Source organism: Natator depressus, chromosome 13 (genome assembly GCF_965152275.1).
Source record: "Natator depressus isolate rNatDep1 chromosome 13, rNatDep2.hap1, whole genome shotgun sequence".
NCBI lineage: Eukaryota > Metazoa > Chordata > Testudines > Cheloniidae > Natator > Natator depressus.
In genome coordinates this window covers 7,120,257-7,136,950 of record NC_134246.1, presented here as the reverse complement: position 1 = coordinate 7,136,950, position 16,694 = coordinate 7,120,257, and the positions used below count along the sequence as shown (strand labels likewise).

The 16,694-nt window shown below is 39.4% G+C and overlaps 1 protein-coding gene across 1 annotated transcript; it reads left to right on the top strand.

Moving 5' to 3' along the window:
- Positions 1-7,005: 7,005 nt before the first annotated feature.
- GID8 (GID complex subunit 8 homolog) lies at positions 7,006-15,587 on the top strand. Its single transcript, XM_074970505.1, has 5 exons — positions 7,006-7,131; positions 7,838-7,967; positions 9,891-10,087; positions 10,592-10,789; positions 12,171-15,587. Exons 2-5 carry the CDS (start codon positions 7,850-7,852, stop codon positions 12,342-12,344), a joined length of 687 nt encoding a protein of 228 aa, XP_074826606.1. The 5' UTR covers positions 7,006-7,131; positions 7,838-7,849; the 3' UTR covers positions 12,345-15,587.
- The last annotated feature ends 1,107 nt before the right edge of the window (positions 15,588-16,694 follow it).

Genomic DNA, 16,694 nt, shown 5'->3' with positions numbered 1-16,694 from the left:
CTAATTTTGTATCCCCCCAAATGCTACACTGATGCAAGTTACATTTATGCCCAATATGTAAAAATACCTCATGCTTTATATCTCCTTTCGGCTTAGAGGATTCCATGCTTGCACCACCACTAAAATTGGCCCAGGTAGTTTCTGTGATCAGTTGCCACCATCATCTTTACTGGAGATGCATCTCCAATACTGTATTACCAAGATATGTTGTCCAAACAAGAGGATTCTTCTACCCTATTTACCCTATTAGAAATAATCTATAATCTCATCTGTATTTCAGAACTGCTCAATTTGTATCTCAGAAATTCCCTTTTCCACTGCTGCACCATCCCTCAGCAAACAAATAGATTTCCTTTTCAACAGTCACGTTCTAAAGGATCTTTCTTCATGAGAGAAATTGTTTTTAATTTTTGGCATTTAACTATGTGTAAGCTAGAGTTTTACAGAACATTCGTTATGAAACTACACAAAAACGCTTGCTTTTCTGTTTTGTCACAAACTCTAAACTAGTCCAGGAGTTTGTAGAGGCTCACAAACTTTTTGAGCGAGCCCAAGCTGATTATGCAGGGGACTGGACTAGATGACTTCTCAAGGTCCCTTCCAGTCTTATGATTCTGTGAATGAACTTAGGCTGACTTAGGGGGTTGAGTGTTTTGGATGGGAGCGGGGCTTGAACTTAATTTCTTCTTACCTAGAAGTTATAGCATGCAAGTCCATGACCAAAGAAAAGGGTTCCCACAAACTCTTACAAAATTAAACTGCTGAGTTTCACACAGCACTAGTATCAGCTTGGCAGCACAACTGAAAATCATGGTAGGCTGGCTAGCTCAGGAAACTGGATAACAGACCATGGAGCCTCTGACCTCTTCTAGGTTACAGTGTGACTCCAGACCAGATTGGTAGTGAAGTAAAGTAACCATTTGACAGTTGTTTGTTTGGTGGTTACCAAAAGTAACCATTTGACAGTTGTTTGTTTGGTGGTCTGCATGAAATGAGTTTGGTCTCCGTTCAGTCCCAGATTCATATGATAAAAAACACCACCACAATTTGTCTTAATTGAGAACACTGTTGGGAAGTCCTAGCAAAGAGACTTAAAGACTGACTGGCAATTTAAAAATATGTTCCAACAGACACCTTCATGCTTTCTCCTATGCTGCCCCTTATGCACTGAAGTAGCTTCCCATAAATATCCACAAAACCACATTGTCTTCCTTCATATCCCTCCTTAAAACTCTCTTCTGCTGTGATGCCTACAAAAAACAACAATTGTTAGGCAGTTCGTGTATTGTGACCATTGCTTATGCTCAGGGCCGCCCAGAGGATTCAGGGGGCCTGGGGTCTTTGGCGGCGGGGGTCCTTCGCACTTCGCCGAAGACCCAGAGCGGAAGGACCCCCCTGCCGCCGAAGTGCCACTGAAAACTCTCTTGAGGGCCCCTGAAAACTCTCCTGGAGGCCCGGGGCCTATTGTCCCATTTGCCCCCCCCCCGGGTAGCCCTGGTTATGCTGATCAGGATTGTCTCATTTCTTCCTTGTGCTCCTTTGTTTGTTGTACCCACCTGTTAGCTTGTAAACTCTTGGGAGGAGGAACCATCTCCATTATTTTTGTGCAAGGTTTAGCACAATGGGATGTTGGCATCTAGGCGCGCTGCTACTCTACTACTACTACCACCACCACCAACAGGCATGGAAACTTCACTGTCTTCTCATCCCCCTTAAAGATGGTACCTTCAAATCTGGGTTTGGGTGCGTTTGTAGGGAAATGGTAAAGTTATCAGATGACTCATTTTTTTCAAGAGACAGGACTGAAGAGCTCTTGAAAGCTTGTCTCTCTCACAAACAGAAGTTGGTCCAGTAAAAGATATTATCTTACCCACCTCGTCTTTCTAATATCCCGGGACCGACGTGGCTACAACAACATACACAGTTTTTCAAGACAGTCTCATTTTTCAATGGCCCTTAAAATTTGGAGCCCTAGAGTTGGAAAAAAATTTTACATTCTGTACCCCAGCACACTCCTCCTCTCCGCTAGGGGCACTATAGCAGACTCTGCAAAGCCATTTTCAGCAACCAGAAAGAGGCTGAAGATGGTACTACCTCCGAAGGCAAAGGTAGGGAGTATAAATCATGAATGAGCTTCCCCTGGAGTGGGGAGTGACAGATAGTGCCTTTCTTCATTTTGATAATCCAGACACTTTAAATATGAGGCAACTTGCATTGCTGCTGCTTGTGCTCATGCTATACCTGTTCTACGGATAAAGGCCTTCTCTGTTTCCAGAAGCAATCAATCCAGCACCTCTCACGAACACTAGATGGGGCTGTCACGCGGGCATGTCTCTGTAGCACTAGATTCTCCAAGGGTGTTGATTCACCACCTCTCTTGAGCTCTTGATTCACACAGAGATACAAAATACTTAACACTTATTTAAATGCTTTTCATGTAAGCAAAACAAAATGTTTAGTAGATGGTTTAAAACCAACGGGGAATTTTGGAAAATCTATGCAGAATTTTCCCCATGTTTGGTCTTTCACTGAGATTTTAGCCAAATTCTGGTGGATTTCTGCAGAGATTTCTCACGTTGTTTTTGGCTCTACTGGATTCTATTCCACCTTTTTAATACCAGTCATCATTGTAATATCCAAGGAGGGTTTTTCAAAAATTATTAACAAAGTTAAAAATTAACTGCAGCTGCTGCACCAAATTTACCAAAAAAAAAAAAAGTAAAATTCTCCCAAGCCATCCTGTATGAGTCTAACATTTTATAACTAGTGTAGAAGTCCCTTTTATCCTACTTTTAAAAGTCTTTACAAAGTTGTAGTTAATAAAAGATTTCCCAGAAATGTATTTTGAGATATATCCCATCATCTTGGAAACTCTCCCACTCATGGAAAGCTTGGTTCTCTAGAGCCGTGCTTAGTTGTAGCCAAAACAAGTCATGCTGCTGAGATGGAAAAGCAGACTGCCTCCAGAGATAGAAGCTTGGCACAGTGAATTGGCTGACCTGGCTGCTAAATACCTGGTAACATTCCTGAGAAGAGGGACCTTAAACATTTTTGAAAAGATTTGGTCTGACTTTCTATAAATCTTTGATTAGTTCCTAGTGAACAGAAACCGATATGTCATTCCTCCTTTCCTCTCTGTGCCCCCCTTTCTTTCTTTCTCCTCCCTTTCCATTCATTTACTTTTCATTATTTTTTGTTGTTGTTGTTCTTCCCTTATGGGGGGGAGGGGAATTCAAATATAAATTAAAAAATAATAAAGATTAATGACTGACCTTGCTGTTCTCTAGTTTCTGCAGGACACTGGCACATGGAAGATGTTGCTACTATTATTTGGTCCAATCTCTTGCTTTCCAGGCTGGGAGGATATTGTCACTCTGAAATAATAACCATTAAAAACTGCTTGTTTCTAAGCAATCTCATCCAGCCCTCAAGCCACAGAAGGGCATTTTAGGAGGCTGCCACTTCTATGCAGCTCAGCAAAGTTTTGGCAGGTCGGGTGGGGGAAACATGAGGGGTTCATCACTGGGGTACTTGTCCTAAGTTAGTGGAAGGGGAGAAAGAAATTCAGTGGGGAAAGTTTCCCATTTGCTTTCCAGACACCCTTCCCTCACAGCTTCATAACTTCCAGACTCCTCTCTTCCCGTATTGAGAGCACCTACCTTAATGAAGGACTTAAGGGCCTGTTTCCCACGTCACATTTGAAGCCTGTGTACAATATGACTTGGTGCTTCTAAATTCTAGCGCTCCAGATCATACAGTACTAGGAGTCTGAGTGCCCCACTGTGCACACAGTTAATTAGACAGACCAGCAGGCATTACATAGTGAATGATCCAACACTTACTCCACCTGGTATAAGGTAGAGAGAGGAAAATGAGTTAGTTGGCTGGCCATCCAATAATGTATTTATAATACATTGAAACTAGGATAAAGTTTGAGTCACTATAATCAGACACTGATCCTTTAAAATATCCAGGATTTTCTTCATAAACTATGATGTTAGCAGGGAAGAAGGGTTGACAATGCAGAGAAAACAAATCAAGACTAATACAGACTTATAAATTATGTGCATCTTTAAAACTTACTTTAAAACTTATATACAATAGTTAGATATTTCTACCAAGAAAGTGAGAGTTAATATAGACATGTGGGTTCAGCGTTAACACCCCATTAAAACAAATAGGAAAATTAACACCTCTCAGAAGTATTCTTTGTTTGCAAACTCATTAAAAAGATACTTGATCAGGTAACTTTCAACACACTTCCTTTGCAACAAAAATTACTAGAAACTCCCCCCGCCCCCCATGAAAGCTTAAAGTCTACAGGAAACTTTTAGGCATTACCAAAACTATATGGGGAGACATTAATTCTGAACATGTGTATTACTAGTGCCCCAAATGATTATTTATATATTCATTTTATGTCATTCTATATTTTCAAACCCAAAATAGTGGGGTGGATCAGCAGTGTGTCACTGGCAGCAATAGCTGTAGTCCAGCACCTACTTTTGTCTCAATTTCCTTTTATATTGGCAAACATAAGTCAGTGAAGGGAAAATTAATAAACTATTTGTTGTTTGCCTGAAACCGTGAATAAAACCAGGAACCAATACTGTAGACAGGTGCTCTGCACACACCCGGTCAAACTTTTCCTTGTTTTTTTTTAATCAAGAAATTTTCATTTTTCCTGCTGTTATAGCTGCTTTTGTGACTCTTGTTCCTTTTACCTGTAGTTGCAGTTGTGGTATCAGTTACACTGTGCTACAACCTTCTCTCCTTTCCCTGTGTTTGAGGTGTGGTTCTCTGTATAGGAGAATCAGGAAGTGGTCATAGGGACTGGACCTCCCCATCCTCTCCACCTATATAGAAGTCTCCAGATAAACTCCACCTATTAGGGAGGAGTTGGCAAAGACAGATCATTTGAAGTGTTGGGGCATGTTTGGATAAAAGATGTTCTTCAATCTTATTAGCAAAAGAGGCATAGGAAATAGAGTTCTATGCTTAAAATGTACTTACTGGTTGGGAGCCAGAAACTTTCTGGGTTTCCATTTTAAGGGTTCGTTTACACATTACATTGTTCCTGATTAATTCCAAAAGCCTGGTGCAAAGCCCACTAAAGTAAATAGGAATCTTTCCATTGAATTAAATTGACTTTAGATCATGCCTTCAGAGAGGACCATAGAAGATAAGAATAAGGTGATTAGGGACAAGTGTAGAGAGTTAATGTGTGTTGCACTATATCTGGAGTTACAGACTCAGGGCTTATGTTATTTTTTATTTATATCTCACACTGGTTGTATTTATTACTGCTCTTCAATGGTAACTTTGAAGTGCTTGTGACAATTAATAATATATATACAGTAGCTCCTTGTTCAAAAATCTGTATTGATTATAAACTTTCAGTAGGCTTTTTTTTAATAGAAATAACTCAAATTTAAAATGATTAAATAGTGGTTGTACTATGCTATGACAATTTGACTGAGTTTTGGGGTTATGCTTTTCAGGGGCAACTGCAAAAAAAATGAGTGTGCAAAATGGGTAAATGCAACCTCAAATACCTGTTTTGCATGGGGATAAGGGAAAGTGAAACTCCCAGTTTTCCTGGAGGATTTTGCTGTACATTGTTATGAAAATTTAGGCTTTTTTAATACTGATTTATCTATTTCTTCTAGGGACTGATTTTTTTAAATTATTTTTTAAACTGAAATAGCTAAATTGGTACCACCCATCATTTGGACAGTTAGCATAAAAGTGGATCCGCATATTTATACCCGTAAAAAGAAAAGGAGTACTAGTGGCACCTTAGAGACTAACCAATTTATTTGAGCATAAGCTTTCGTGAGCTACAGCTCACTTCATCAGATGCATTCAGTGGAAAATACAGTGAGGAGATTTATTATGCTCAAATAAAATCTCCTCACTGTATTTTCCACTAAATGCATCCGATGAAGTGAGCTGTAGCTCACGAAAGCTTATGCTCAAATAAATTAGTTAGTCTCTAAGGTGCCACAAGTCCTCCTTTTCTTTTTGCAAATACAGACTAACACGGCTGCTACTCTGAAACCTGTCATTTATACCAGTATAACTGCATCCACATTATGGGACTTGTCCAACTTGAAATATACCAGCATAATTTAAAAAAATACGTTGTGCATAGTGCAGACAAGGAAGTGAACAAGCTGTATTGCATAAGCAGTAGACAAAGCAGGCCAACGCAAAACACATGCAGCATAATCCCTACGGGTCCAGATGGCCTTGGCGTGCAATGGTGACGTCAGGGCATCCCACTAATAATCCCGGCACAACCGGGTTTAATCGGCATTCAGATCTGACCGCAAATCTTGCATGCTGAACTCTTTTCAGAGTAACAGCCGTGTTAGTCTGTTTTCACATAAAGAAAAGGAGTACTTGTGGCACCTTAGAGACTAACCAATTTATTTGAGCATAAGCTTTCGTGAGCTACAGCTCACTTCATCGGATGCATACTGTGGAAAGATCTTCTACACTTTCCACAGTATGCATCCGATGAAGTGAGCTGTAGCTCACGAAAGCTTATGCTCAAATAAATTGGTTAGTCTCTAAGGTGCCACAAGTCCTCCTTTTCTTTATGCTGAACTCTGTGCCTGGGATTCATATTCATCCCACTGACTTTCATGGGCCTAATCGCAGGCCTGTGTGAAAGGCCCTGATCCTACAGAACCTGTCAGACAGACCAGTGGCTGGGGAGCCCTGAGCGCGCCCTATAGCGCCGGCCTTGCCTCCTCTACTGGGGGTTGGGCAGGGCCCAGGGGAGGGAGGAAAGAGGGGTTGCGGCCCGCCACATATCCACGCTGATTTTCTCCACCGCTTCCAGCCTGGTTAGCATAGTCGAGGCCTCCCTCCCGCAGTCTCTATGGTACTTCCCCGACCAGCCTCCACGTCTTCCGTAATCTCTATGGTGCTTTCCCCTCTAGGTCTTCTGTGGGTTTCCTCTTCCTCCATCTCAATGGTGCGTGCCACTCCCCGGCTCCGGCCGGTGATTGGCTGGGAAGCCAGTTCTCGCGAGACGAGAGTTGTGCGCAGAGTCCCGGCTGAGCGAGGCGGCGGAGTGGGGTTTGGGTCCGCGCACCGGAGCCGGCAGCAGTGGCTCTTTGGGTAAGATGGCGCCTGTTGGCCCTTTCCTCGCCTGGGGCGATGAGCCTCGGGCCCTGGCTCGGGGCAAGGGCGCGAAGCCTGGGGGTGGGAGCGTCAGGGCCCGGCCCGGCTAGGGCAGAGGCTGAGGAGGGGTTTGGGGGCCCTGGGTGTTAGGTGGCGGCAGAAGCGGCTCTAGTCCCCACAGAGCTCAAGAGGCCGGGCCTCTGAGGGGCGCGCGCTTGGTAGGGCCGAAGGAGCCTTCAGTGTCCCGGAGGTGGTACCGTAAAGCCCCGTACCGAGCCTGCCCCCCCGAGACCCCGGCCGGCTCACGGCCCCTCGTGAGGTGTGGGGGATAAGGCCTGGCCAGCCTGTGTGAGAGACGGGCTGTGTGCCCCCTCGGAGAGGGTGATTCGGTGCATGGTATGGGTATGGAGTGTGTACGGTGGCGTCTGTTGTATGTATATGGGTTGGGGGGCTGTATGCTGGGTGTGGGTGAGGTAGGGTGGGGGAGATGTGTATGGGTCGGTTTCTGTTACAGTGGCTGATCTCAAAAAAAAGTGTTCAGTTCTCCATTCGATAACTTTGTTTAGCCAACAATCTTCATTGAACCAGCAAAGAAGATATTAATAACCAAGCTGGTCCTACAGTTCATATAGGCAAGTTAGACTTAACTTTTCTTTCACCTGCTGGTATTTGTGCCAAGTAAGATACTTTTCATTCCTTATAGTGAAAGTCCAGCATGAGTTATGCAGAAAAACCTGATGAAATCACAAAAGATGAATGGATGGAAAAACTCAATAACTTGCACATCCAAAGAGCTGATATGAATCGCCTGATCATGAACTATCTTGTTACAGGTAACAGTGAGCAATGGATGCTAGTATTACATTTAGTAGGTTGGTCTCTTTTTAGATCATTTGCCATTTATTTTAATCAATAAAATTCATTCTTACTAGAATGAGGTATTAAATGGTTGATACTAATAGATATCACCATTGCCTTTATTTTCTGTGATTTCTAGAAAACATATTTTCTGGAATTCACAGAAAATATAGTTGATAATTATTTAATAAAAATAGTTTATAAGTTGGGTAAAGGAAAAACTAGTTCAGTACTGCCTTTGTAGCGAATCACCCACACTCTGTTAGCAACATGTTATTTTTGCTAAGTAAAACATTGGAGAACCAAACTTTGTTGACTTTGATTATATAGCCTCTACAGATTTTACCCAATATATATCTTCTGTCTGTTTTAATCTTAGCTTTTCTGCTAAAAAGATATTTCCCTTATGGCATTTCTGGTTTGGAACAGCGTTACCTATAACTGCACAGAGCTTAATATCACATCTTTTATTATACTATTTTCTTTAAATTGGAAATGTGTGATGGCTTCTACTAATGTAATCTGGACTGCATTGAACAAGCTGTGTCCACTCTTTTTTCATCACAGAGCAGGAGAAATTATCAGAAAACAATTGCAACTAATTTGGTTGAAAGATCAGACTAATTATGAGGCAATATATACTCAGAACAGCTCAGGAAGACCAGAATACTTAACGTGCTTGGCATCCAGAAACTGCAATTTAAGAGTCACCAGAAACCCTTCAGAAATTGTCCTTTGGCGATGTACATTAATTTTCATGGCCAGGTGCACCATAGTGGAGATGGTCATATTCATCAAGCATGCACCTGAGCAATGGAAAACGCACTAGAGTGACCATGTCAAGTCTGTCATAAATTGTTTGTGTATATGTATGAAAGTAGAGTGTCTGTATAGTTCTGTGACTTTTTTTTTTCTGATGAAAAGAGCCTTCATGTGGTATGCAGACGGGAGTTCAGACTCTCTCATGTTTATGCTAATTATAAAATGGGTAAAACTATTTAAACACCAGACGAATGCAATTTTTTGCTATCATCTTTCCTGCAAAAGAATAACCATGTCCAAATATACCAGACAACAGAGTCCCAATCATGGGGTCAATGCTAAACTTGAATCCTTCCTAGTAAAATTTTGTTTTATATCCTCTTTCACTTTGCATTCAGTTAAATATAGACTTTTATCCTATATTTATCTATATGGGAACTTGATGAATTTAGAGAGAATTAAAACTGAAGTCTTTCTAGAATTATGCAACGTATTTAAATCAGCCTTTCGGAGAAACTTGTAAGTTCATATATTTTTAATCATGAATTTGTATTTACAAAAATGCCTGCTTCATGGAAAAGATTCCAAATAGGATCGCTTGGACATCTTGGTATATTCTCTTAACTTGGTTTATTAAATAGAAATTCAGAAAACAACATGTTCAGACAGCAAGGGTCCATAGCATGGAATGTCAATAGCTACATCATATGGCTTTACTCCAGGTGTCTAAAAGCTCCACGGGGTTATTACTGATCTGGTGCAGCCCAGCCAGTCTATAACCATGCAGTGTCCCCTCCTGACCTCAAATCTGATTTTAAAGGCTCCATGTGCAGGGACTTTATCTGTGTGACCAAAAAGTGCTGATGATGACTTCAGTCCTCTCCAAGCCAGTTCTCAATAATACATCCCTATTACTGAGAAAATCAAAATTACTGAGAAAATCAAACCATCTTATGCCCAGGAGTTCCTTTTAGCAACATATATGAAATGTCTCCAGCCTCCTAAGGTCTTGTTTAAGCAACATCTATGTTTCAGATCCATATAAGACAATTGGAAGTATACAGGTTTGATAAATCTGTACTACTGTATATAGCTTATTAAATAGAATTCAGATGCGAAATGTGTTTATATTTCAGAGGGTTTTAAAGAGGCAGCAGAGAAGTTTCGGATGGAGTCTGGAATTGAGCCCAGTGTTGATCTAGAGACTCTGGATGAAAGGATAAAAATTCGAGAAATGATACTGAAAGGACAGATTCAGGAAGCCATTGCATTGATAAATAGTCTCCATCCGGAATTGTTAGATACAAACCGATACCTTTACTTTCACTTGCAGGTAAGACCCAGTGATTAGTTTGTATCTGGAATTGTTTGGAGACTGAAGAAAGGATGTAATTGCAGGCATTCACTGACGTGGTGTGGGATGTGATTTTAACTGTCTATTTCTTATGTTATGGCATGGAATGCAGTAGCGTTTTAAAGAGTGTTTTTAGTTTGTATTTATTAATATATACAAGATAACCATATTCATCTTACCTATGATTTATAAACTCCCAAATTGCTGATGGTTAGTCATGTCTTCTGGAAGCAGTTACAAAGTTTCTTTAAAATCTATCTTCCAGGTTTTAAATGGCTTCAAAATCAATTGAAAAATAGGATTAAGTATACTACTGTTAGTCCAACAAGAATGTATTTGTGAATTTTAATACTGACAAAATACTGATTTAATACAGCTTTGCAACTTAATTTGTAGGAGAAGAAATGGAATACCTAGAGCCTAACACATTAAACATCACTTACACCTCTATTGACTAACCTTGCTTTGTTCTTACGTATATAGCAGCAGCATTTGATTGAACTGATTCGGCAGCGTGAGACAGAGGCAGCCCTGGAATTTGCTCAGACTCAACTGGCAGAACAAGGAGAGGAGAGCAGAGAATGCTTGACAGAAATGGAGCGCACGCTGGCATTGCTTGCCTTTGATAATCCTGAAGAATCACCATTTGGAGACTTGCTCAACATGATGCAGAGACAGAAGGTAATGAATGCTCAAATGAAAGCTCTTTCCACTTTTGTTTATCCTTGGGGACAGCTAATATTACAATAGTTTGTACATAATTACTAAATATTTATGAACTGGTATGGAGAACAGAAGTATTTCTAAAGGTGAGACTTCTGTTACAACAGCAATATTTTTAGAACACGCAAGAACTTTTGTAATGTAAAACATCCTCCATTTGTGAAACTATGGGCTTGCTTTGTCCATCTTTTGATACAGTATAACTACTGCAGTTTCCTCTTTTATGCTCCTCAAACTTCAAGGTGTTCAGAATGATGCTGCTAGTGCTGCCGTCTTGCTCTAGGAAACAGGAGCATATTTCCTTTTCACTGGCTTTCTATCCACTTCTGAGTGCAAATCAGAATTGCTCTTAGTTTTGTTTTTGTTTAATATTACTTGGATTTGCTCATTTTGACCTTTGTTTTTCCACCTGTGTTCCTCAACTGCTGCCACTATCCCTTCTGTTTGTTTTTTAAATCTGGAACTCCTTTTTATAGTTAGATATAGGTAACACAGCATAACTTTAATTGCTGCTTGATTTTGCCTAGACTAAAAACTAACAGATTGGGGTAGATCCTAGAAGCATCAGAACAGTGCTTCCTATATGCAAGGGTTTTGAGAAGCTAAAATGGCTTAATTTCATCTTGCTGTTTCTCCTCCCACACCCTTCCTTCCTAATTCGGGAGCTGCTAATAGAATATGAAAGGTAAACTTGTGCTTTCTGGTGTTGTGCATTAGAATTGCCCTATGTAGGGAAGGTAAGGCAGTTGTAGACTTCCTTATGGGATGGATATCAAGGGAACTATGTTCTCTCCTACAGTATTTTTTATAGAATTGTTTAATCTTCTATTCTGGGGGAAAATGGCTGTTATTGCACAAACTGGTAGTGGAACTTCAGAGCAGAATTTTTATCTTGAACTTTGGAGAGGCAAAAAAAACCACAGTGAGGTAATTTTCTGTGTGGTTAATTTGTTCTAACTTGTGCTGGTCGCTCCACCACCAGGATCCCTGTGGCACATTGATTTCTGGTCTTACCTCCTCATCCTCACCCTTGAACTTCCTTTGTGGTGGGTGGGCCAGGAGGGGCTGGCATGGTAGCCTTATGCCAGTTGAGCAATCCTCAGCTGCTGCCTTAAGGCAGATTTAACACCTTGTGGCACTGCTGTAATGGTGTGGGAGAGGGTTTAAAAGGCCAAATCCTCAACTCCTCTTACTTGTTTTCAGTGTAATGTGAGACCAGTCAGGTGTTTAAGCTCTGCTTTTTCTAACTTGTACTCAGAGGAATTCATAAACTCTGCAAGACATTCTCCTTCAGTTAATATATATGATCTCTACTCTAAGTTCAATATTTCTTTTCCAGGTATGGAGCGAAGTTAACCAAGCTGTTCTAGACTATGAAAATCGCGAGTCAACACCCAAGTTGGCTAAATTACTGAAACTACTTCTGTGGGCTCAGAATGAACTGGACCAGAAGAAAGTAAAATATCCCAAAATGACAGACCTCAGCAAGGGGACAATTGAGGAACCCAAGTAAATTGTGTGCAGATGGACACCAAGAAATCTTAGTACTGCACAGTATACATTTATATCAGTCTGTGACTGAAATATTTTTACTACAGTACAGAACTCAACAATTCAGATTTTTTTCAACGAACATCTTATTTAAACAGAGAAAAGTCCCTTTTAAATGCTGAGAAAACAGCATTGAAAGGCGCTGCATCTCTTTGAAAGTCTGATTTAGGCTATGCACTATCATACATTTTAAAAAAATCCAATTAGACAGGAAAGAAAATAATGGCATTTTAAAAAGTACAGTGCTCAAGGTTTCTAATTGGCTACTGATGCTTAGTTCAGTGGCCAGTGAGTTAAATGGGGTTAACTATTCAGTTAAGTTTAACTCTCTCTCATTTGAAATGTATATAGATCAGTGAATATTTTCTACCTTATGTTAAGTTATAGCAAAATATGCATTTCCCCTTAAAATTAACAACTGGTCAAGTTTTCATCTAAAAATTTCTTACTGTACGGCCAATCTTTTGCATAGGAAATAGTGTATAAACTTGTAAATCATAATTTAAGGACTTTTTTTCCTTGTTTCTGACTCTGGTGCTTTATTTATATGGTGAGAGCTATGTTCACAGTGGATCAATGACCCATCTTTTCACAAGTAGTATTGCTGGAAATAAAAGTTTCTTTTTAATTTCAAGAATGACCAAATGGCCTCCTGAAATAAGACATTAAATCATATATTTAAGTAGGGTTTTGTTTTTGATTATTCAGGGATTTTTTTCCTTATGTTAAACTTCCACCTCTAGTCACTGCAGTGATGCCAGCTGGTTACTATACCTTTAATGGCCACTTGGCTTGGTTAGCTGAAGTCTCCTCGGTGATACGGGGGAAGGCGAGAATCATAGACCTTTTTTGCGCAAGTGTCCACCCTTACGCAGGGTCTGCCTTTGTGGAATAGCTTGCAGGATTTGGGGGTGGGTGGCATAGTTTGTAGTGTGCTAGTGATAACCATTCTTTTGGCATATTATGCCTTGGATGAATCGAGCAGTGACATTACAAAACCCTTTTCCATAATCCCAGTGACTTCAGATCTTTCTGAAGAGATGCGGTTCATCTTCAGAGCTGTACTGTTGTTTGCTGGCTGTTCCACTCGTGTTAGAAACATTATAATGCTTACATACGAGGCCCTGATTTTCTTGGTCACCGAATTGTAATTTGGGTGTAGGATGTTTTGCTGGATGTATGACTTAATCTTCCATTACTTCATACTGGTATATCTCATAGTATTATGTACTGACCTTTGCCAAATTGAGATCTAGATCTTTAAAACCCATACGCTGAGTTATTACAAAACTGCTGAACAAAGACCAATTTGGTGGAGGAAATAGCGTAGTATCACAGTGCACTGGCAATTTACACTCTACCCATCAGATACTGTGGATATCCTAGTCTGGTAGCTATTACCCTGTAAATTGAAACTACTTAATTTTCTGGAATACTTACACATTAAACTGTAAAAGCTTTGCAGAGACACGATTTAGAGAATAACAAAACCTGTTACTGATTGCATTACTATGAACACTGTTTACTTGTGTGTAGCTATTTTCTGGGGGAGACAGTTGTCTCCTAAGAAGCTATAGAGATACCTCAGTGCCAAGATTAGGCTAGGTGATGGATATAAAACACAAGACTGATCTGTCCCATTTTACTACTGATGGTTTTATTTGACATCCTAAGGCTTTCACCATATGCAACTCTTGTAATTCATACAAAACTAATGAACTTTCATTGGCCACCATCTGCAATAATGAGCTGGTTTTATTTCACCCTTGTTGGTTATTCTAACAATTTACCTGAACTGAGAAGATAAATACTGTTTTCAGTCAGTTGCTGTTTTTAAAAAAGTATAATATTTTAATTTGAAATCTATATGGTTAGTGTAATTTTGTTTAATAACAAACTGCAGAAATTAAACTCTGTTTGCTCTGATTCCTTCATGAACAACTGATCAACTTTTCCTCCAGTCTGATACTTTTTGTGCTGATTCTCATCTGAAGCTTTTCCAGGAGGAAGTGGAAAGTGGTGCATTTTTGTGGCATGACTAGCATTTTTCTCTGTGAGAAATGCGATATTACAGACCTGGTTGAAGAGTTCACCATACTTTTAGAATGCTGCATTAATTCCATATAGTCTTTGGGCGAAGTGCATAGATTGCTTATTTTTTTTTCCATTAAAAATAAAGTTTTCTAAGAGGTTGAAATATAACATTTTAGTAAAGGATTATTTGAGTTTGTTTATTAATATACCACATTGATAAGCAGCTTTAATCTGTAAAGTCTTTAACTGCAAGAAAATACTCAAAAGCTATGCATTTTACAGAAAGCATAAAGATAGTCATAATGGTACTTTTAGGGATCTTTATATTAGTGTATATAATTTGCATATACAAATATAATATATATACTCTGAAATATTCTTGAATGGTAGGGGCTGTGAAACATAACTTATGGAAATACTGTGCACAGTAAACGCAGACCTGAGTACATGAATGAATTTTTGTCATGCATGAGAAATGTCTTATTTGGTGACTACTAATTATTGGATTTTGTTATATCCGTCATTGTTAGATAACCACTTTAACAAGTAACATTAAATACCACTTTGATCAGTTTGCTGTTAGTGTAAATATATTGTTTTGTTCCACTTCACATAACAAAATGGTACGAAGATAGATTTCTTTGCGTATGAATGATACGGCAGCACCTAACTATGATCTGTTCTAAGCTCACTGGTGGCAAACCAATATAGTAAATGTGTGGTACGCTATTCATATCCCTACCACATCCTTTCTTTTGTTGAAAGAAGATTTGCTTTATTAGTGATGTGAACACAGTCAGGATGTAAAATATTCTGCTTTGTAAAGATATCTTAACTGTATTTGGATATAAACTTCCCATATTTTCATGGTTACCTACTTAATTGTTTCTGCCTCTTGGCTGTTCCCATTATTCCATTTTGCCAATCAAATATGAAAGATAAACTTTTGCTTGCTGCTGCTGTTCAATAGTTTTCTATGATGGAGGAGCAAAGAGTGGATCTACATATGGGTGAAGTACTGAAAAAACTCTTCTACCCCAGAGAATACTGTCTACAGAACTGTTTTTTAATTTTCAATATTACTGGCTGGGAACTGGCTATTACATAGAAACTATTAGACAGATTATAATTTTTATCTGGAATTTTTGGAGACACATGTACGTAGGTAGGTAATATGTTTAAGTACAAGGAAGCTACCTGGAAAGCAGAGTGAGGTGAAGTTTTTAAAAGTTAAGTACACTCACATTCTACATAACTTTTTTTTAAACAGGATACCACTGTTGCTGTAAAACCACATAAGGAAACTGCAGCAAGAAGGCAGAACTTTTTTCCGCTGCATGTAAGATAGGCACAAATGTAATTAACATGTTAATTACACTATCCCAGGGCGGGGTTTTTTGTTTTTTGCTTAAGTTGTAAATATCCCTCTGGTTTGCACATTTAAAAGTGCAAGTTAAGAAACATTGCTTGAGTATTAGAGCTGTGTGTTGCTCAGCTTCTTTACAATACCTTAATACCCAACTTTTTTATGAAAGGTTTTAAATTCAGTAGGAGTGTGATCCAGGATACGTGTATCTAGATCATCATTGCCTCGTGCTTTTAAGAAACAGAATGCTATTTCCAGATCATTGTTGGGAGAAAAATAAAAAATGCATAATACTGCAATTCATAAGCTTTAAAATGTTACAGTTCTATATACTCTTCTGATATGGACTATATTGGATTGTAAATATAATCTTAAAGTGTACACCTTGTCCTCAAGTATTAATATAAGCTTTCATTTGGTGTAGAGTGGATATATTTTGTCCTCTTTGCCTGCCTTGTATCTACCCTTTGCAGTTTTCTTAAGAAGCATAAAAGAGAAAATACAGTAAGCTGTGTAGTTGTCAAATAGAGCATATTTTTCTGCTCCAGCAGAAGAGGTTCATTGTAGGGATAAGAGAGGGAAGAAGAAAACATGGCAGATAAGAAATTAGACATAGTCCTACCCACGATTATTTGCATTCTCAAAAGTGCCCAAAAGGGAAGCTAAGCTGAGATCTTGATCAAAATCAGGCCTGTAAGTGAATGTAATATTTCCAAGTAGTGCTAGATTGAGAGTACCCGGATGTGAAGTCGTATTTATCTAGTACACAGGTACACCATAGCCTAAGTCCAAACCTCTTCCAATATGCCTGACCCCTATTCTGAAAAAACATCTCTAGAAATGACAGTATGCCCAATTGTAATCATTTGTTTCATTAGGGAGATTGCCAGTGGGCAATTATCAGTGAAGAAC

Bases quoted from the DNA above. Each gene is read 5' to 3' on its own strand.
- GID8 (XM_074970505.1), top strand. From the start codon at position 7,850: ATGAGTTATGCAGAAAAACCTGATGAAATCACAAAAGATGAATGGATG. The intron at 7,968-9,890 runs GTAACAGTGAGC...TTTATATTTCAG, and splicing joins CATGAACTATCTTGTTACAG to AGGGTTTTAAAGAGGCAGCA. The intron at 10,790-12,170 runs GTAATGAATGCT...TTTCTTTTCCAG, and splicing joins ACATGATGCAGAGACAGAAG to GTATGGAGCGAAGTTAACCA.